The following is a 21270-nucleotide window of genomic DNA, read 5'->3' as shown; positions in this document are numbered from 1 at the left end:
CTTTTTTATAAAACTTAAGGCTTTTGAGATACCTTCTATATAAGGGACTAATTCAAATCCATAAGACTTAAGAGCCATTTCCAAGTAGGTAAATATAAGAACAAGCAGTTTTCAGAGGAAGAAATTGAAGCTGAAAATATTCCAAATTACTAGTAATTAACAATTTGCAATAATAACTATAATTTACATGATACTATAATTGGTAATTTGCATTAATTTGTGAAATACAAATTAATGCATCTTTGTGGTTCTACTTTATTCCCATTAGATTAGCAAAGATGACAAAAAAAGGAAACTGACAAATGTGGGAGGGGCTCCTGGGAAAGCAGACATACTAATGTACTTTTGGCAGAACTGTGAATTGGTCCATCCATTCTCTAAAGCAATTTGGAATTATGTCCCCAAAGTCACTAAACTTTGACCCAGTACTACCATTACTAGGCATACCAAGAGATCAGGAAAAGGAAAAGGACTTACTTGCACAAAAATATTTATAGCATCGCCTTTTGTAGTAGCAAAATACTGGATACTAGTGGGGTGCTTGCCTACTGAGCAATGACTAAATAAATTATGATAAATGTACGAATAGAATGGAATATTGTGGGGTGTGAAATAATGAATAGTCTCAGAAGAAACTTGCAAGACCTATGTGAATTGATGCAGAATGAAGTGAACAGAGGTAGGAGAAGCATTTATTTATTTATTAAGATTTCTTATTTTTAGTTTACAACACTCTGTTCCGCATGATTTTGAGTTCCAGATTTTCTTCCTCTCCCTCCCCCCCCCCCAAAGGAGAATCATTTATATAATAACAGAGTGATGCAAAGACAACTTTGAAAGTCTGATCAGTGCAGCGACAAATCAGGATTTCAGAGGACAGAAGATGAAGTATGCTGTCTGCCTTCTGCCGGATAGGGAATGGACTTAAAATGAAGGAATAGATGGACAGTTTTGGACATAGCCAGTGAGGGAATTTGTTTTATTTAATCATACATATTTGTTATGAGGCCTTTTAAAACATTGTCCTTGTTCAATGTGGGGGAGAGGCAGCTAGGTGGTGCAGTGGATAGAATGCCAAGCCTGGAATCAGGAAGACTCATCTGTGTGACCCTGGGCAAGTCACTTAACCCTGTTTGACTAAGTTTCCTCATTTGTAAAATGAGCTGGAGAAGGAAATGGCAAATTACCCCAGTACCTTTGCCAAGAAAATCCCTAAAGGGGTCACAAATAGTCAGACGCAACTGAAACAACTGAACAACAATAGATTAAAATACGTAAGGGAAGTTTTCTTACTGGGAGCTCCTACGTGGATAAAATGTCAGGTCTGGACAGAATCACATGCGGTGCTTAAGTTTGTTTTGTGAATACGTGTTGAAGGAAGTGTTTGGGTCAGGATTTCGTTCCCTATGTTTTCTTCTTACTTTAATCTTCCTAGCCTGTAAGACTCAACTTAGGTCCTCCTTCTTCTGTGTGGTCTTCCTGGACTACAGCAGCAACTCACAGTGCTCATGCTGGTTTCCGAACCCCTGAAGCTCTTACAGATTGTCCCACATGATCTAGCACTTAGTTGTTCTCTTAATTGCTTAATGTGTATAATAAGCATTTATTAAATGTACAAGACACTGTTCTCCATCTTATCCTATAGTTTACCCTTAAGTGAATACAAGGTTGGACAGATATTAGTCACTCAGTATATGTCTGTGGATTGATTTTTCCTTTTGTCACTGTTTGGAGTAGGTGCCTTGGAGTGTGACTGATATACCTGGCACTCCTTTGCAGTCTTTTAATTGTTTTTATTAATTTAAATAAATTATTGATAACTTTTGTAAAATCGAAAGTTGATTTTATTCTGTAATTAAGGCTTCTGTATTTTGTATAACTGTACTCTATACCAAGTCTCTTTGTCTTTTAATTAGTTCATATAGCCATAGGTTTAAAAGTTCAGCCTTCAATTGTGAGTTAAGGTTTAAAAGTTCGGTTTCCTTCTAAGCCACTTTGATTAGAAGAAACTTGTATTCTGCCAGACCCTTAAGCTGTCCTGGTGGAATTCCAGGACAACTATTGGATTGGCATCTCTGTGTCGTTAACTAGCCTAATATAATTCCAGGAAATACATATTTTCTTTAGGTACCTTTAAGGGAGGCCTGTTACCTAACTTACAAACCTTGCACCCTAATGTGTAACTAAAGGAGATCTGATATCCCGCTAACAGGCCTTAGAGAATGAAGGTGGGAGCCAAGAAGTCTGTTACCTCTTTTCAGCTAAGGAGCAGATAGACTCTTTCAATCAGCCTTTCCTGATAGCAGGATTTGGGGGGGGGGGGGGCGGGGTTGTTGCTAGCACCAAATGTCCAGTCAGCCATATTTTGTTGACTGTGACACTTTGGACTTTGTAACCAATCGTACTGTTTTCCATCTGTGATACTTCCTGTTCTTTGTTGTCTCCTACTTCCCAAAACTAAACAAAGGCTGGTAAGGCGTGTCTCGTGGTCTTTGGTCATTGACACAGGCCGCTGACCCACTTTATTGGTTTCTGCTAGTCAGTTGATCGTGCTTGGAACTTTGTGTCTCAGTTAACCATAATTTTCAAACGTAACACTTTTATTTTTATATCACAGTCATTTCTAAACTCTCCTTTTCTTACCCTTCCCAATAAACCTTCTCTTGTGACAAAGGAGAAAAACAACAGGTGAACAAAACCTTTTGACAGCCTATACAACATTCCATATTCCCTCATATCTCCGAATGAAAGGTACATTTCCTCATCTCTTCTTGGGCCAGGTTTGGTCGTTGTAATGGTGGTGTTTTGTCATTGTTTTCGTTTACACTGTTTACCATCTTGCTTAATTTTTTCTTGGTTCTACTTATTTCAGCCTTCATTGGTTCATGCAAATCTAATCATATTTTTCAGAATTTCTCATATTTGTAATTTCTTATGCCAGATGATATTTCATCACATTCCCATATGACCATTTGTTTAGCTTTTCCCTGTTCATTGTGCGCCCATTTTTTCTCCCTGGAGGTCTTTCCCAATACGATAAGTTCCCATGAATACTCTTGATTCCATCCTCTGGTACACAGGAAAAAAGGAGCCCATCCATTGAGCAGAGACATTCCTGTGGATCAGGCACCATGGCTACCTGTGCCCCCTTGAGAACCTTGGAAGAGGAGGTGACGTGCTCCATCTGCCTTGACTACCTGAGGGACCCAGTGACCATCGACTGTGGTCATGTCTTCTGCAGATCCTGCGTCATAGACATCCGAGCACCCCCAGGGGGCCGCCCATCGTGTCCGCTCTGTAAGAAGACATTTAAGAAGGATAACATTCGACCCGTTTGGCAGCTGGCCAGCCTCGTGCAGAATATTGAGAGACTTAACGTGGAAAAGGGGAGAGAAGCTAAGGAGAAGCGACTCGAGCCGATGATGCAGTGTGAACGGCACAAGGAGAAGCTGCACTACTACTGTGAGGATGACGGGCGATTCCTCTGCGTGATATGCCGGGAGTCCAGGGAGCACAAGTACCATACGGCCATCCTCATTGAGAAGGCTGCCCAGCCCCACCGGGTAAGCCTTGATGGTCCCTAGCTCTTTTAACTTCTATCCAGAAGGATGATCACAAACCTCCTCATGGAGGGTGATGAGAAAGCGTCTCTCCCCCTGAGAATTTGAGCAAGTAAAACTGGGGATCCCTGCCATAAATAACTCGGGTGGTCTGGAGGGAGAATGCTTTGATAGTCTAGTCCAGCCTTGCCCAAGGTCTCAAATTAGATCTCAACTGTACTTTATCTGCTTATTTCTTTCCACAGGAAAAAATCCTGAGTCACCTGGGCACCCTAAGGCGAGACAGAGATAGGGTTCAGAGCTTCCAAATGAAGGGAGAAACTGAGATTGAGCACCTGCTGGTAAGTGAAGTCTTCAGGCCAAACGTCTAGGCACATTCACTGGGTTTCTGCTGAGAGGATATGATAAACACGTCAGATTAATATATGGATAATAATAAACATTTATGAGAAATATTTCAGAAGAAAAAGAAGGAAAAGATGAATTTGGTTAGTGAGTTCAGTCAGTCAGCTTGCATTTATTAAGTACCTACTATGTGCCAAGCTGAGTGCTGGGGATACAGTGAAATACAAAAGACAATCTCTGCTCTCAAAGAGCTCACAGGCCAACGGAGGAGACAATGCAAAGACAACTATGTACAAATAGGATATTGACAGGCTAAATTGATGATAATTAACAGAGGGAAGGTACTAGCATTAAGGGAGATTGGGACAAGTTTCTTGCAAAAGGTGAGACTTCAGACCTGAAGGAAGCCAGGAGATGGAAAAGAGGAGGGAAAAGAATTCCAGGCATGGGAATTCAGTCAAATAGGCCATAAATGATGAAGGAAGGAATGCAAAGGAGAGAATGACCAAGCTTGAGTGGGATGAATCAAGATGGACTGCTTAGAAAGGAGGTTGACATTGACTGATTGAAAGGAAGGCCTACTTGAGAGCATCCTCAGGGGCAGCCGGGGCGCAGTGGCTATGAGGTCGTCATCTAAGTCAAGGAGAGGCGTAGTTTGGCTAGAGTAGTGAACTTGAATTTTAGCGGAAAGAACATTGAACTCAGGAGTCAGGCAACATAAGTTCTAGGCTTGGCTCTTCCACTAAGCGACTGTTTACTTGACTTTCTCATCTGTCTAATAGCATAAGAATACCCGGGTGAGGTTACGTAAGGCCCCTTTCACCTCTGGTGTTTTGTGATTCATAGACTTCAGGGGCTTTAAAGATCATCTAATCCAATCCGCTTATTTAATAGGTAAGAAACGGAGGCACGGAGAGGTGGGGTAATGTCCAAGGTCATACAGATAGTAAGTGGCAGAGATGGAATTCGAACCTGTATCTTCTCATGCCAGAATTGGTCCTTTTTACGCTACTGCCTCTGAATTAGGGTGAGGAGAAAGGAAGTGAGTAAGGCTTGAATCGTGGCGAGGACAGAAGAAGCGAAATCCCAAGCTCAGCGCAAAGGTTCTCATGAAATGTGCTGAGCTTTTCTCCAGGACCTGGTGAACGCTCGGTGGGGTCATGTGGTATCACGGCGGGAACGCTGGACTTTGAGTCAGGAAGATCTGAGTTCAGATGCCGCCTCTGACACTATCTGTGACAACAAAGCAGGTTACATAACTTGTTTGGGCCTCAGTCATCTGTGAAATCAGGGGGTTGAGCTTGATGGCTGTAAAAGGTCTCCTCTGGCTCTGAATTTCTGATCCTGTGATGCCTAGGAAGGCGTTGATATCTACATCCTACCTGTGTCATCCTCTGTAGTCCAAACTCCAGGTGGAGAAGCAGAACGTTACCTCCGAGTTTGCCCAGGGGCACCAGTTCCTGAGAGAGCGAGAGCAGCACCTCCTGGAACGACTCGAGGGACTGGAGCGGGAGGTCATCGAGGGGAGAGAGAAGTACAACCTCAGGACCTCTGGGGAGCTCGTCAGGCTCGGCACCGTGATCGCGGAACTGGAGGAGAAGGCCCAGCAGCCTGCGGCAGAGCTCATGCAGGTGAGGGGCTCCTTAAAGCGGAGCAGTCCCATCAGTTCCCTGAGAGATGGAAGCAGTGCTTGGCCAAGAGTCAAGCCCTTCCTTTTCCACTTTTCTGGGTTATAGCCTCCTTGTATTATAAAATAAGGTTAGTAGGGTTTTTGTAGTAAGGAGCAAATGAGATAAGGAATATAAATGTCAGTGTATACAAATGTAAGGTATGAGGTGGTAGTATTATCATTGACAAGCCTCTGGGCCATAACTTGTTCTGCCTGATATCTGTTTTTGGCTATGACCTTTGGAAAATCTAAGCTTTTTGGACCTCAGTTTCCCCGTTTCTAAAGTGGATGAGTAACGTCTGCTTTACCTGCCTCCAAGGTATGTATGTATGTGAACTACAGTGAATTAGTGACTGTAGTAGTCAGCCACTACTGTAATAACTTGCTCCATCTTGATAACAATGACAGAGTACACTTGTACATCTCATAGTACCAAAATTGTTCATTCGTGATCAGTGGAAAACTAGGTCTTACCCATCGCCAAAGAGTCTCCCTTCGACCCTTCGTCAGTCGTGACCAGGTAAGTTGACATATTCCTGTGTGAGGAAGCTGCACTGGTGTTACCTTGTGGGGGAGAGAGAGTGAGTTTTTATTTTGTGTAACGAAAATATTGTAGGCCTTGTTTAACTGTGCTGTCTGTTGTAGGAAATCATAGCCTGTGTATTCACGGAACAGTTCCATGAGTTTAAACAGCTGGCTTGAAGTAGATGCATATACATTTCTCTCACGAAAATGTATCATCATCATTATTCATCTACAAGTTAAAGATTTGTCAAAAAAAATTGTCAAAATCTCCATTTTAGAATCTCTTAGAAATGCATAATATTTTAGAAAACCAGTAAACTATTCATCATAAAATAAAAAAGGAAAAGTTGTTGTAGGAAAGTCAGTATTATCTTTCTCCCAACATTCTAGAGCAGGAAGGTCCTCCCGTCTTCTGGCCATTGTTTTGGGCCGGCTTCAGGAACTGAGAGGAGGGGCTCATGAAAGGCTTTCTGGAGGAGGATGTGATATTCCTTTAAAGAGGAAGTAGGAATTCAAGAAGCTTAAGAGGGCGAGGCAGGATGTTCGTGCATGGGGAACTATCTGCATGAGCAAAATGTAGGAAATGGAAGAATGCGTGGCCCATTCAAGGGGGAGAGTAGAACCCTTTGATTAGAATCTGGAGTGTGCTGAGGCTATGAGAAAAAGCTAGAAAGATCAGGTGGCACCAAATTGTTGAGGGCCCGGATGTCAGGCAGAGGATTAGGAAATTGACTCACTAGGCACCGAGAGGACTTAGGATCCTCACTTCCATTTCTAGAGAGAAGGAAGCCGGGCCCGAGGAGAGACAGAGAAATAAAATAGAGGGCTAGGAGAAAGGGGAAGGGAACAAGGATAGTTTAGTCGAGAGACGAAAAGGTTGAGGGAGAAAGCCCCCTGTGTTTCTGTCTCTGAGCAGGCTATGCAGGGTGCAGCCAGCTGGTTTCCAGACTATAGACCGTAGAGTAGAAGGACATGAGCTGAAATTAAAGTGGCAGCCAAGGGATAGGATCGGACCTCTGATTTTATCGGTGTAGGGAGCCTGTGGATGAGGAAGCTGACTTTAGCAATGCAGACTAGCACACTACAACATGTCGTTTTACAATAAGGTTCTTACTCCTTAGTCCAAGCAAACCAACATTCATGGAGCTCAGGTTGTAAACCCCTGACTTAGAGGCATGGCTATACCTTACTTATATCTCATGGAAGGGATCTTATTAACTCTTATTTTATTATCAGCTAATGCCTTCAACAAGGGTTAGTTTGCTGTTAGGGGGAACTAGGTGGTAATGTGGTTAGAGCTCTGCACTGGGCCTGAAGTCAGGAAGACCTGAGTTCAAATCTGGCATCAGACTTTGGCTAGCTGTGCGACCCTAGGCAAGTCACTTAACCCTATTTGCCTCAGTTTCCTCATCTGTAAAATGAGCTGGAGAAGGAAATAGCAAACCACGCCAGTATCTTTTCCAAGAAGACTCCAAACGAGGTTACAAAGAGTTAGACATGACTGAAAATGACTGAACAACCGCAGAATTTACTGATGACTGAGTGCGAATGGAATAAGAGAGCCATTGAATGGATGAGATAGCTGGGAAGCTCCGAGGGAAGGTGATATTGATATTGTAGAATGAGAAATCCCTATTTGGCCATCTTTGTCATGAAGTTTGCAATTTGACAATTCCTAACCAACAATTTTGTAAATCTTGCTATGTAACACTAATGTCAGTGATTGGAGGGGTTAAGTGACTTGCCCAAGGTCACACAGGTGGTAAGTGTGTCAAGTGTCTGAGGTCAGATTTGAACTCAGGTCCTCCTGACTCCAGGGCCGGTGCTCTATTCACTGAGCCACCTGGCTGCCCCATTTCCTCTAGAGCAGTGTCCCACTCAGTTGTTCCTATTTCCTGTTTTTAAATGGCTGCTCCTTTAACCATGGGTAATCTCTCATCGTGTGTCCCCTTCCTTTTTAGGACACCAGAGATTTCGTCAACAGGTAAAAGAACATATTTTTCACCATATGCATCATTCCCCTGTGCCCGTATCCTTCTTATGTCTTTGACTCATTTTCATTTACCGTTTGTCTAACCACAAACTTCTGAAATGCCACAATGAGGGTGTGGATGGTGGAAGGGAGGCCGTTACTCTGGTGTCCCATGTCTCTGTGGCTTTGTTCTTGGTGGAGTGGGAACAAAGAAGAGTCTTCCAGCAGCGAGACCCCCCGGACAGTATCTCCCTGGACCCTGAACCACGCCAAGCAGAAATTTGGCCTTGTCTTTCTGAAACAGTTTCATCAGAAGGCCTTTTCCAACTACTCTTGAGGGATGTGCTCCAACCCTGAGGAAAGCTTCCACCAGCTGCGGGGGAATGACTTGTTTCACATTCATTCTCTTCTTAGATATCCACGGAAGAAGTTCTGGAGTGGAAAACCTGTTGCTCCTGCTGTTAGAAAAAGGACTGGAGAGTTCTCTGATAAGCTTCATTCACTGAGGAAAGGCCTGCGGGAATTTCAAGGTAAAGATTGGGGGTGGATTCAGATTAGTATTCCTTCCCCCAAATACTTAACCGATTTCTGATTCTCATCATAGTTTCTTTGGCCTTGTCAAACTCAGGAGGATGTCTTCTTGTCCTTCCCTGCCTTTCTTTGGTGGTCCCTGGGCTATGCCATTTTAAATGCTCTATTACTCTGCTGCAGGACCCCTCCCCCCCATTCCTCCTTTGTTCTCAAGTTCCTGGGTCAGAGTTTCATCAGTGCTTCTTTCTTTTCCACCAGGCAAGCTGCTGAGAGCCCTGGAATATAAGACAGGTGAGTGTCCAGGATGTCCTCAAATAAGGAAAATTTTTCTTACACAAAGCTCCCATAACCAGTTTTAGTAATCCCTTTCTTGGACAAACAGGTCTTCCCTCAGAATGTGCTTACATATTATCATCCAGTGACATTATATACATAAAAGACTGTATGAATGGTAAAGTATTACACAGATGTAAGCCATTATTCATGTTTAAATCCCTCCCATTGAAAAAGTCTGAGATGGGGATCAGCGAATCCTACCTTCTGTATCCTGATGTTTAAGACCCTAACTTGCTCTTTCCTTATCCTGATCTCCCCCCACCCCCAGCATTCTTTTACTTAATTACTCAGGCCCTTTTTCCTCATAGACGTTTTTCACCTGTTCGTTACCCTTCCTAATTTTTTTTTCCCCATTTCTGACTGTCATAGTCCTCATGGCATCATTATGTCTGGAAAAGGGAGATGGTTTGGCCCAAGGCCAGATGCCAAATGCCATCTCTATCTCTGACTGTTGCTGGGTTCTCTGGGATGGCCTTGAATCTCGTGGGACTACCACCCCCCGACTCCTCTCCTTACTTTCTTCCCCTCCCTACCACTTTTCCCCCTTGTCTCCACAGTGAACGTCACTTTGGACCCTCAGACAGCCAGTGGATACCTTATGTTGTCTGAGGACTGGAAGTGTGTGTCCTTTACCAACATGTATCAGAATCTGTACCAACACTCCCAGCAGTTTGATCCTGAACCTGCAGTTCTGGGTAGTAAGGGCTTCACCTGGGGCAAAGTCTATTGGGAAGTGGTAGTGGAGAGGGAAGGATGGGGGGAAGAGGACGGGGAGGAAGAAGAGGACGGGGAGGAGGAGGAAGAAGAAGAAGAAAATGGATATGGGGAAGGAGAGGAGGACTGGGAGACAGATGAGGATGACGAGTCAGGTGGAGATGACGATGAAGATGATTTGGACGAGGATGACACTGTTCAGGAGTCCTGTCTGGTGGGTATTGCCAGAGACACTATGAGGAAGAAGGGGGAGCTCCGCCTAAGCCCTGAAGATGGGGTATGGGCTCTGCGTCTGTCCTCTGCTGGTGTATGGGCTAACACCAATCCTGAATCAGAGTTATTCCTTGCCCAGCGACCCAGAAGAGTAGGGATTGCTCTCGATTATGATGGGGGTACGGTGACCTTCACCAATGCAGAATCCCAGGAACTTATTTACACATTCTCAGCATCCTTTACAAGGCGTTTGGTTCCCTTCTTTTGGCTAAATTGGCCAGGAACAAGTCTTAGTCTGAAACCTTAAGAGAGAGGCACACACAAACACACACGCAGATAGATCCTCTCTCTGGCCCCTCCCTCCCTTCAGTGCTCTGATTCACCTTCCCAGTGGCAAGTAGTCCTGAGAATGAACATGATTCATTGAAAGGAAGAGGGCATCCTCCTGGCCAGGATGTCAGGAGTAGGAGAGAGGAGGGTCTCTGTGCCTACTGCCAATCCCTATGTCCTTAGTTTCCGTGGCCCCCGTGTAGACTTGTACCAAGGTTAGTTGTACAACTTGAACTGTCCCAATTGTGACATTTCTGGTGTTCTCCCTTCCCCGTGAGGTGATAAACTTCACCAAGGTTCTAGCTGTGAATTTAACTTGTTAAATTTCTCTTCCCCTAAAGTCATTCCCAGTGCTATTGGAGTTCTAGATAATATTGATGATAAACCCCAGGAGTCTTGCAAAGTCTGTTTCTCTAGTCTCCTGTGCTATGCTTTCTCCCCTTCCCCATAATAACCACCTACCCTTGTCTGGCTAGCTGCTTCTCATCCCTCCATTCTAAACCTTGCCTCTCCCAGTCAGTCTTCTCCCTGTAGTAGAGACAGTTTCCTGAAAATATAAATGAAAATGTGATGTATGAAATAAAATGGAACTCCCCCTAGGGTTTCTTTCAGACTGACAGGCTCTAAGATGTCTGAAGAAGGAAAGGGACTCCATGGATGGATCCCAGGTGCCAGTGGGGGTCCACTTCTGTTAGTGCATAGTGCTTATGTGAAGCCTTTGAGTGAGGTCTTGACCCAACTTCATACTCCCTATTGGCTTTGTAGATGAGGTTCCTAATGATTGGCAAGGGACTGACCTCAAGTCCTGATGTCTACATAGACCCATTTGACTTTGGGAAAATTATTAAGATCAATAAATCACCTTCATGAATCTATTATTTGGAGTATGTGACTGAGCCCAGGGTCTGTTATTCCTGGGCCTGGGTCTAGCACCCCTCCTCACCTCAAAGGCCAATGAACTGTAGTAGGTGCTGTGTTCTTGCTTGTATATAGAAATCCCCCTGGTCTCTGGTGCTTTTCCAACCCTGACTCTGAGCTCCTCCTTAAATAAGGCCTTAATTTTTTGTCACATGTTCCCTTTCATGCAGTCTCAGTCTGGTTCCCTCCCTCCTCCCTAGGAAGGGATAGGGGAAAGATACCAAGTTGCCTCAGAGGTCCACAATCAGTTCTCCAGCTCTCTCTAGCAAGAGAAGGGAATAAATGGCTACCTACCTCCTAGGGGAAAAAGTCCTGGCTCCTTAACCTAGCATTCACTATCTTCCACAGTCTTCTGCTTATTCAACCCAAAATCGTGACCTAATGATCCAAAACGAGCTCTGCTCCTGCCAAATTACTCTAATCGTCTCTGCACCCTCCAGACACACTAGGGTTGCTGCTTCCTCATACATTTGGTAGTCCCCCAGGCCTGGGACGCCCCTTCCCCTTCCTTTGCCTATCAAAGTCCTTGAGAGCTCACCTCAAGTCCTACCTCTCCTGAGAGGTCTTTTTCAATTCTCTTGCCCACAGTGACTTTCTCATTTCCTTTGTCCTGATGTGATTTCTTGTATGTACAATGTGGTGGCACTTATCAGATAGTACCTTGTATAACTAATTATCTGTTTCCTGTGTACATATTTCTCCCCCTTTTTCCTCCCCCCACCCCCGCTAGACTGTACGCTATGGAGGGCAAGGATCATGTTTTTCATTCCCACAGTGCTAGATACACAGCATTGCTAGTACTGAATAAATATGTGTCAAATCAGCTGGATAATGAAAAAGTAATTTCAGTCGGGCTTTGTAATGTTACGTATTTTGCAATATGCACAAAGGTATAATGCGGTGGTTCTCAAAGTGTGGTCCGGGGGCCCCTAGGGATCTGTTTCTGGGCTCTGAAAGGTCAGAACTTTCATAATACTGAGGTTTTTTTTTTTTTGGAGGGGGGAGGGCAGGGCAATTAGGGTTAAGTGACTTGCCCAGGGTCAACAGCTAGTTAGTGTGTCAAGTGTCTGAGGCGGATTTGAACGTAATACAGATTTCTAACATAGTAAATATTGGTAGATATAACCCACATAAACAAAGGCTCTTTGGGCCAGGCAGGATTGGGGCCCAATGACGTTTAAAAGCGTATCTAGCCGGATCTGGCGAAGCAGTGATTGAGCTAGGAAAAGGGGAGAACCAGGCCCCCGGAGACCAAGGAAGTACGACACGAGTCCCGGGATAAACGTTGGCGTGCGTCCAAAAGGGACACGCTGGTTAAGCGGATAGGATGTTGGGTCAAGAAGACCTGGGTTCATTCCCAGCCTGCCTCCGGTCTTTGGACCTCCAGGGACCCATCCACCTTTCATCCTAGGGTTACTTTTTTATTTCCGCCCAACAAATTCCAACTAGATGCGGTGACAAATCTGGAGCTCACATACCGTGTGACGTTGCACAAAAGGGGTTTCCTTCCGGGTTGGATTCCACAGTCGCAAAATGCGGGGGCTGGACTAGATAGATATCTTGAGAGCCTTTAGCTCCGCAGTCATTCTGTGATTTTATATGAATGTTGCCTCTGGCAAATTTGCATTCCCCCCCATTTTTTTCTTTGCTTTTTCGTGACATTATTATAGGGTTCTCAGTATGTTTCGTAGAAATAGGACCACGTGGTTTCTTAGTTGGAGTTCTAAAAGGCTACGCGCGGTTTATTGGTTTCACAGTAGCGGGAAAGCACAGGATTTGCTTTTGCACTCTGGGAGGAAGGGGAGTCTGGAATGACCGGGATGCTTGGTCCCAAGGAAAAATTTTTTTCCCCTGGGAAGGTCTACTGTTTCTCTGGCTCACCCCTACCCTACCAGGCATTTTCCAGGTTTTTAACTCCTCAACCTAACCCGATACACCATTTCCGCTTGTCCACAACCTCGGCTTCTCATTGGAGAAGGCGATTGAGGAAGAATCAATCCCAACATAGGAACCTTCTGCACCCCGGCCCCGTAGTGTCCTAGACTAATACTTATACTTAACTGCTGGGAGTTTACATTTCCCTGGGGCGATAACCCCTGGAGAAAGTGAAATGCGTTAGTTACCAAGTGGCCCCTCGGAGAAAGTGAAATGAGTTAGTTACGAAGTGGCCCCACCCCGTATCGGGGAACGGAGCATCGCGCCTCTTGGAGAAAGTGAAATGAGTTAGTTACCAAGTGGCCCCACCCCATATCGGGAATGGAGCATCGCGCCTCTCGGAGAAAGTGAAATAAGTTAGTTAGCAAGTAGCCCCACCCCGTATTGGGGAACGGAGCATCACGCCCCTTGGAGAAACTGAAATGCTAGTTACCAAGTGGCCCCGCCCCGTATCGGGGTACGGAGCATCGCGCCTCTCGGAGAAAGTGAAATAAGTTAGTTGCCAAGTGGCCCCACCCCGTATCGGGGTACGGAGCATCGCGCCTCTCGGAGAAAGTGAAATGAGTTAGTTACCAAGTGGCCCCTCGGAGAAAGTGAAATGAGTTAGTTACGAAGTGGCCCCACCCCGTATCGGGGTACGGAGCATCGCGCCTCTTGGAGAAAGTGAAATGAGTTAGTTACCAAGTGGCCCCACCCCATATCGGGAATGGAGCATCGCGCCTCTCGGAGAAAGTGAAATAAGTTAGTTAGCAAGTAGCCCCACCCCGTATTGGGGAACGGAGCATCACGCCCCTTGGAGAAACTGAAATGCGTTAGTTACCAAGTGGCCGCATCCCGTATCTGGGGAACGGAGCATCGCGCCTCTTGGAGAAAGTGAAATGAGTTAGTTACCAAGTGGCCCCGCCCCGTATCGGGGTACGGAGCATCGCGCCTCTCGGAGAAAGTGAAATGAGTTAGTTACCAAGTGGCCCCCCCCCGTATCGGGGAACGGGGCATCGCGCCTCTTGGAGAAAGTGAAATGAGTTAGTTAGCAAGTAGCCCCACCCCGTATTGGGGAACGGAGCATCACGCCCCTTGGAGAAACTGAAATGCGTTAGTTACCAAGTGGCCCCTCCCCGTATCGGGGTACGGAGCATCGCGCCTCTCGGAGAAAGTGAAATAAGTTAGTTGCCAAGTGGCCCCACCCCGTATCGGGGTACGGAGCATCGCGCCTCTCGGAGAAAGTGAAATGAGTTAGTTACCAAGTGGCCCCTCGGAGAAAGTGAAATGAGTTAGTTACGAAGTGGCCCCACCCCGTATCGGGGTACGGAGCATCGCGCCTCTTGGAGAAAGTGAAATGAGTTAGTTACCAAGTGGCCCCACCCCATATCGGGAATGGAGCATCGCGCCTCTCGGAGAAAGTGAAATGAGTTAGTTACCAAGTGGCCCCGCCCCGTATCGGGGTACGGAGCATCGCGCCTCTCGGAGAAAGTGAAATAAGTTAGTTGCCAAGTGGCCCCACCCCATATCGGGAACGGAGCATCGTGCCTCTCGGAGAAAGTGAAATGAGTTAGTTACCAAGTGGCCCCGCCCCGTATCAGGGAACGGAGCATCGCACCTCTCGGAGAAAGTGAAATAAGTTAGTTAGCAAGTAGCCCCACCCCGTATTGGGGAACGGAGCATCACGCCCCTTGGAGAAACTGAAATGCGTTAGTTACCAAGTGGCCCCGCCCCGTATCGGGGTACGGAGCATCGCGCCTCTCGGAGAAAGTGAAATAAGTTAGTTGCCAAGTGGCCCCACCCCATATCGGGAACGGAGCATCGCGCCTCTCGGAGAAAGTGAAATGAGTTAGTTACCAAGTGGCCCCGCCCCGTATCGGGGTACGGAGCATCGCGCCTCTCGGAGAAAGTGAAATAAGTTAGTTGCCAAGTGGCCCCACCCCATATCGGGGAACGGGGCATCGCGCCTCTCGGAGAAAGTGAAATAAGTTAGTTAGCAAGTAGCCCCACCCCGTATTGGGGAACGGAGCATCACGCCTCTTGGAGAAACTGAAATGCGTTAGTTACCAAGTGGCCGCATCCCGTATCTGGGGAACGGAGCATCGCGCCTCTTGGAGAAAGTGAAATGAGTTAGTTACCAAGTGGCCCCGCCCCGTATCGGGGAACGGAGCATTGCGCCTCTTGGAGAAAGTGAAATGAGTTAGTTACCAAGTGGCCCCGCCCCGTATCGGGGTACGGAGCATCGCGCCTCTCGGAGAAAGTGAAATGAGTTAGTTACCAAGTGGCCCCGCCCCGTATCGGGGTACGGAGCATCGCGCCTCTCGGAGAAAGTGAAATAAGTTAGTTGCCAAGTGGCCCCACCCCATATCGGGAACGGAGCATCGTGCCTCTCGGAGAAAGTGAAATGAGTTAGTTACCAAGTGGCCCCGCCCCGTATCAGGGAACGGAGCATCGCACCTCTCGGAGAAAGTGAAATAAGTTAGTTAGCAAGTAGCCCCACCCCGTATTGGGGAACGGAGCATCACGCCCCTTGGAGAAACTGAAATGCGTTAGTTACCAAGTGGCCCCGCCCCGTATCGGGGTACGGAGCATCGCGCCTCTCGGAGAAAGTGAAATAAGTTAGTTGCCAAGTGGCCCCACCCCATATCGGGAACGGAGCATCGCGCCTCTCGGAGAAAGTGAAATGAGTTAGTTACCAAGTGGCCCTCCCCCCGTATCGGGGAACGGAGCATCGCGCCTCTTGCAGAAAGTGAAATGAGTTAGTTACCAAGTGGCCCCACCCCATATCGGGAACGGAGCATCGCGCCTCTCGGAGAAAGTGAAATAAGTTAGTTAGCAAGTAGCCCCACCCCGTATTGGGGAACGGAGCATCACGCCCCTTGGAGAAACTGAAATGCGTTAGTTACCAAGTGGCCGCATCCCGTATCTGGGGAACGGAGCATCGCGCCTCTTGGAGAAAGTGAAATGAGTTAGTTACCAAGTGGCCCCGCCCCGTATCGGGGTACGGAGCATCGCGCCTCTTGGAGAAAGTGAAATGAGTTAGTTACCAAGTGGCCCCGCCCCGTATCGGGGTACGGAGCATCGCGCCTCTTGGAGAAAGTGAAATGAGTTAGTTACCAAGTGGCCCCGCCCCGTATCGGGGTACGGAGCATCGCGCCTCTTGGAGAAAGTGAAATGAGTTAGTTACCAAGTGGCCCCCCCCGTATCGGGGAACGGGGCATCGCGCCTCTTGGAGAAAGTGAAATAAGTTAGTTAGCAAGTAGCCCCACCCCGTATTGGGGAACGGAGCATCACGCCTCTTGGAGAAACTGAAATGCGTTAGTTACCAAGTGGCCGCATCCCGTATCTGGGGAACGGAGCATCGCGCCTCTTGGAGAAAGTGAAATGAGTTAGTTACCAAGTGGCCCCACCCCGTATCGGGGTACGGAGCATCGCGCCTCTTGGAGAAAGTGAAATGAGTTAGTTACCAAGTGGCCCCCCCGTATCGGGGAACGGAGCATCGCGCCTTTTCTAGGAAGGTGAAGATGAGGGGGGCAGTGCCTCGCGGAGCGGGGCTTCAAGTCACCGGATCTGGCGAAACAGCGATTGATCTAGGAAAAGGGGAGAACCAGGCCCCCGGAGACCAAGGAAGTATGAGACGAGTCCCGGGATAAGCGTCGGCGCGGGTCCAAAAGGAACACGATAAGTCGGCGGCGCGCCTGTTTTCCGATGTACCGGGGATCACTCGCTTGTTAGGTGGGGGACTAGAGCGAAGTGAATTCGTAGATCGCCGGGGTGGGAAGGAAAGTGTATAGCGGCAAATCTTGTTCTGGGAAATAATACGCTTACGAAAGAGAGCGTGGGCTGCCATCTTTGTCCCACGTGGTTTGGTGAGCAGGCGTAGACACTGCGAATGGAGTAAACATTGTGGGGATAGATGGGAAGCGTGGGGAATGGGTGACCTTTGGCGGAAGTGAAAAGGCTGTAAAAAGAAAGCTGGGCTAACGAGTTGGGGGAGGAACGAAACAGTAGAAAGACCCCCTGTGGCCTCACTCTACCCAAAATAAGCTCAGTGGTTTCTTGTCACTTTTAGGATCAACCATAAATGCTTCTTTAGCTCACAAAGGTCTTCACAACCTAGCCCCAGCCTACTTTTCCAATGCTTATTACATCCGTTACCCTCCTTCCTTTCTGCTTTGGTCTGATCAGACTGGCTGCCTTGCTGTTCCCGCACGAAACTCATTCTCCTATTTTCCGACTTTTTTGTTGGCTGTCTCCTGTGCCAAGAATACGGTTCTGTTTCACTGTTGCATAGGTGCCTTGTTTCCTTCAAAACTCTACTCAAATGCGTACCTTCTAGATGGATCCTTTCTTGAATGTCCCTTCCCTAGGAGTTAGGTGGCCCCTCCCCCCAAAATGACCATGTATTTACTTTCTATGTAATTATGTACACGTTATTGTTTGTCATTCCTTTTTGAAGAGGACCGACGACATAAGGGTGATGTCTTCTGGCTCGTGCATGAATCGGATTTAAGTAAGACAGCTGCACAAAATTCTCAGCCTCCCTCTCTCTTGAAGTCCAAGACAAAAATCAAGACAATTCGCAATGGCCCAGGATGCCTGGGCTCAGGGAGGCCTTGCAGGGCAGAATAAGCTGGATTCGCCAGATTCGGTGTCACGGTTTGCATCATCCCCTGCAGTGTACTGAGATACACTATTTGTCTAGGCATTGGTGCGTTGGACCATTGTTAAATTTTCATTTTCTGCAGGAGACCTGACACTTTGGAAATTGTACGTCATGTCTCCCCCAATGGAGCGTAAGGAGGGCAGGGACAGTTGTATTTTTTTTTTGCTTTTCTTTTCGTTCCCAGTGTGTAGCGCAGTGCCTGGCATATAGTAAGAGCGCAATGAAGTCTTATTATTTGGGTTCAGAGACCAATAAGGAACTTCTGTGAGCTGGGGGGTGAGGTGATTAAAAAAAAATGAAAAGGATAATTCGAACAGCTAAATAAAAGGTCATACGCTGCTTTAGTGAACAGGATATAAAAAAAAAATCAGTAGTAGCCATATTCCAGGCCCGAGAAGTTGAATAACTCATGCCCAGCCCTAAATTCCTGATGAAGAGGAAGAGAGAGTTGGATTCCTAAAAGAGGCTTCCTTGAGGAAGAGGCCAGGACAGTTTGAATAATGTACTTAGGGGAATCTTGATAAATGTTTATGGAGCTGATTTACATGTATTATAGTGTTCTGATGGTGAAGTGGGGTTGGGGTGGAGAAGAATGGTTTTTGTGAAGTCAACCTGAGACACAAGGTTAGACCAGGGCACCTTTATTCAGTCAGTTTGAGACAAGGTTAGGCTAGGGCACTCAGGGCCATACCTTCTCATTAATTATGAAAGTAATGTTCCTAATCTGGCCATGTTAATCCCTTGCTAGAAAATCTTCAGTGGCTCCACATTACCTAGGAGAAAGAATACATAGGCCCCACCTATTTTTTGGCTAGACTAATTTCACATGTATTATGTGAATTAATTTCTTCATGTATTATGTGTTCCAGATAAAGTAAACTGCTATTGGTTTCCTGATCTCTTCCTGTCATCACTTCTCATGCATCCTAACATTCTCTCACTCATGCCTGGAATGCCACCATGTATTTCTTCAGGTTAGATGCCATCTCCAGAAACTTTTTTGGACAGTGGTTTTCGCCTGCAGCTTGCCCTCCTTCACACTCTGCCAGCTAAAAATAGTCAACCGTTTCTTTGATTTCTTACAGCTTTTTGTCTGGATCTCTTTTATTACTCTGTACTGTGTGTCAGAGTTATTTGTATACATGTTCTGTGTTGAATAGGATACTGGACTTGGAGTCAGGAAGACCTAGGTTCAAACAGTGCTTCAAAAACTTACTAGTCGTGTGATACTGGGCAAGTCACTTCTTAACTTCTCTCTTCTTTAAAAAGAGGTAGTAGGACTTGATGAACATTAAGGCACCGTGAGCTCTAAATATCTGATCTTATGGTCCTTTCCCTCTTCCCACTGGGTTGTAGGGCAGAGAGCAGAGACTGTCTTGCTTCATCTTTTGTATGCCTCTTAGCCCTTAGGTCAGTATCTGCTTCTGGCCATGCCATTTATTTTTTTCCTTGCAGGCATTTATTTCCTTCCGGTGATGGAGCTTGGGGAATTGAAACTACCCAACTACTAGAAAAATAACTGAAGAAAAATGGACTCTCAGCTGGCTCAGAGACCAAGTAAGGAGACTAATCTCTTATGCAGAGAGGACTGGGAATATGAGAGAGATTGGTAGATCCTTTTATCTGAAAAAGGAGCATTCTGATTAGTTTAGAAGTAGCCAGAAGAGGCCCTGGCTAGTCTCACTGTCTTGGCACAGTTCTTTGCACATAGTGGGTGGTTATTAAGTATTTTTTAGTCAGTAAGTATTATTAAGCATCTACTATGTGCCAGGCCAAATTGCCAGCATTTGCTGGGTTATGGAGAAAGCAAGGGAGTTCCAGGAAAAACATGTACTTCTGCTTCATTGATTACACTAAACCCTGTGTGGGTCACAACAAAATGTCACAAGTCCTCAAAGAAATGGGAGTACCAGATCATCTTGTTTCCTGAGGAACTTGTACATAGGTCAAGAAGCAACAGTTAGAACTGAGCATGGAACAACTGATTAGTTAAAGACGGGGTAAGGAGTATGATAAAGCTATATACGTCATCTCATTTATTTAACTTATATGCAGAGTACATCATATGAAATGCCAGGCTGGATGAATCAAAAGCTGGAATTAAGGTTTCTGGGGGAAACACCAGCAATCTCAGATACGCAGATGATACCACTTTGGTAGCAAAAATTGAAGAAGAATTAAGTAGCCTCTTGTTGAGGTTGAAGGAGGAGAATGTAAAAGCTGGCATGGAACTCAACGTTAAAAAAAAACAACAAGATTATGGCATCTGGTCCCATTGCTTCCTGGCAAATAGAGGGAGAAGAAATGGAAACTGTCAGATTTTATATTCTTGGGCTCAAAATCCTTGCAGATGGCAGCTGCAGTCGTGAAATTAAAAGACACTTGCTTTTTGGAAGGAGAGCTATGGAAAATGTGGACAACATACTAAAAAGGAGAGATAGCACCTCGCTGACGAAGGTCTATACAGTCACAGCTATGTTTTTTCAATAGCAATATATGGCGATGAGAGTTGAGCCATAAGGAAAGCTGAGTGCCATAGAATCAGTGCTTTTGAGTCATGGTGCTGGAGAAGACTTTTGAGAGTCCCTTGGACAGCAAGGAGATTAAATCAGTCATTACTTAAAAAAACTAACTGACTATTCATTGGAAGGACAGATACTGAAGCTGAAACTTAAATAATTTGGTAGCATAATGAGAAAACAGGACTCATTGGTAAAGACTGATGCTGGGAAAGACTGAGGATGAAAGGAGGAGGGTTCAGTAGAGTATGAGGGGGATAGTTGGTGTCATGGAAGCAACGAGTATGAATCTGGATAGACTACAAGAAGAAGACGGAAGGACCTGGCATGCTCTGGTTCATGGGGTCACAGAGAATTGAAGGAAGAACTGAACAAGAACAGTGTGCCAGGCACTGTGCTAAAGGCTGGGGATTAAAAAGAGACAAAGGACAGTCTATGCCCTCAAGGAGCTTACAAATGCGTGGTTGGTGCATTGACATGGGTTTTGAAGGAGCTTTTTGGGAGAAGTATCTTGAGAATAAGAGGGAATCAAAACCAATATGGCACCTGTGGTGATGGAAAACATTGGGAAAGACCTGTTTTATCCTTCCTGCTTGGACTATCTGACCAAACCCATGGGTCTTCAGTACGGACACATATTTTGCCATGACTGCATCGTCACCGTAAGAAGCAGTGTTAGTTTTCCATGGAAAATTGTTCTGTACTCTCTACAAGTAGCCATTTCTGAAGTTCAGCTTTTAGCCACGTTGGCGGATGGCTGGTTGGGGGCTTCAAGGGGGATGAATCAAGAGAATGCACCTTTGTGTTCAATACGTGAAATCTTATTGTGCAGAGAGATCCCTCAAGAGCTCTGTGTGAGGGTCCCCACAGCATAAAGAGCATGCGGAAATCCTCATAGAAGATGCCAGTCATCACTACAGGGTAAGATGTTGGGTCTATAGGGAAATGGATTGGAGTTGTAGAGCAGCTCTTCAGGCCAAAGGGAATATTGTTGGAGGTATAGGGTGTGATGGGAATGGAGCCAGAGTTACCCCAATGCCTTAAGGAGTCATGCCAAA

General features: G+C 46.0%; 1 protein-coding gene across 9 annotated transcripts in view; it reads left to right on the top strand.

Annotated features, from left to right (window-relative positions):
• The first annotated feature begins 3085 nt into the window (after positions 1 to 3085).
• TRIM26 (tripartite motif containing 26) overlaps positions 3086 to 21270 on the top strand; it is a 59830-nt gene continuing 41645 nt past the window's right edge. For 6 of the 9 annotated variants that reach the window (XR_005010850.1, XR_005010852.1, XR_005010851.1 and 3 more), the window contains exons 1-9: positions 3086 to 3563; positions 3806 to 3901; positions 5306 to 5536; positions 8061 to 8083; positions 8486 to 8601; positions 8861 to 8893; positions 9496 to 9633; positions 19149 to 19250; positions 19749 to 21133. Coding sequence is in view for 1 of the 9 variants with exons in the window: in XM_036766427.1 (XP_036622322.1) it covers positions 3132 to 3563; positions 3806 to 3901; positions 5306 to 5536; positions 8061 to 8083; positions 8486 to 8601; positions 8861 to 8893; positions 9496 to 10172 (1608 nt within the window). In the remaining 8 variants the exon portion in view is untranslated. Of the gene's footprint in view, positions 3564 to 3805; positions 3902 to 5305; positions 5537 to 8060; positions 8084 to 8485; positions 8602 to 8860; positions 8894 to 9495; positions 11953 to 17486; positions 17739 to 18562; positions 18668 to 19148; positions 19251 to 19748; positions 21134 to 21270 lie in introns of those variants that run through there. The other 3 variants (XR_005010847.1, XR_005010854.1, XM_036766427.1) reach the window with 3 other exon arrangements.

This window comes from Trichosurus vulpecula, chromosome 7 (genome assembly GCF_011100635.1).
Source record: "Trichosurus vulpecula isolate mTriVul1 chromosome 7, mTriVul1.pri, whole genome shotgun sequence".
NCBI classification, from domain to species: Eukaryota; Metazoa; Chordata; class Mammalia; order Diprotodontia; family Phalangeridae; genus Trichosurus; species Trichosurus vulpecula.
The sequence above is the reverse complement of the archived record's forward strand: the minus strand, read 5'-3'. Positions and strand labels throughout refer to the sequence as shown.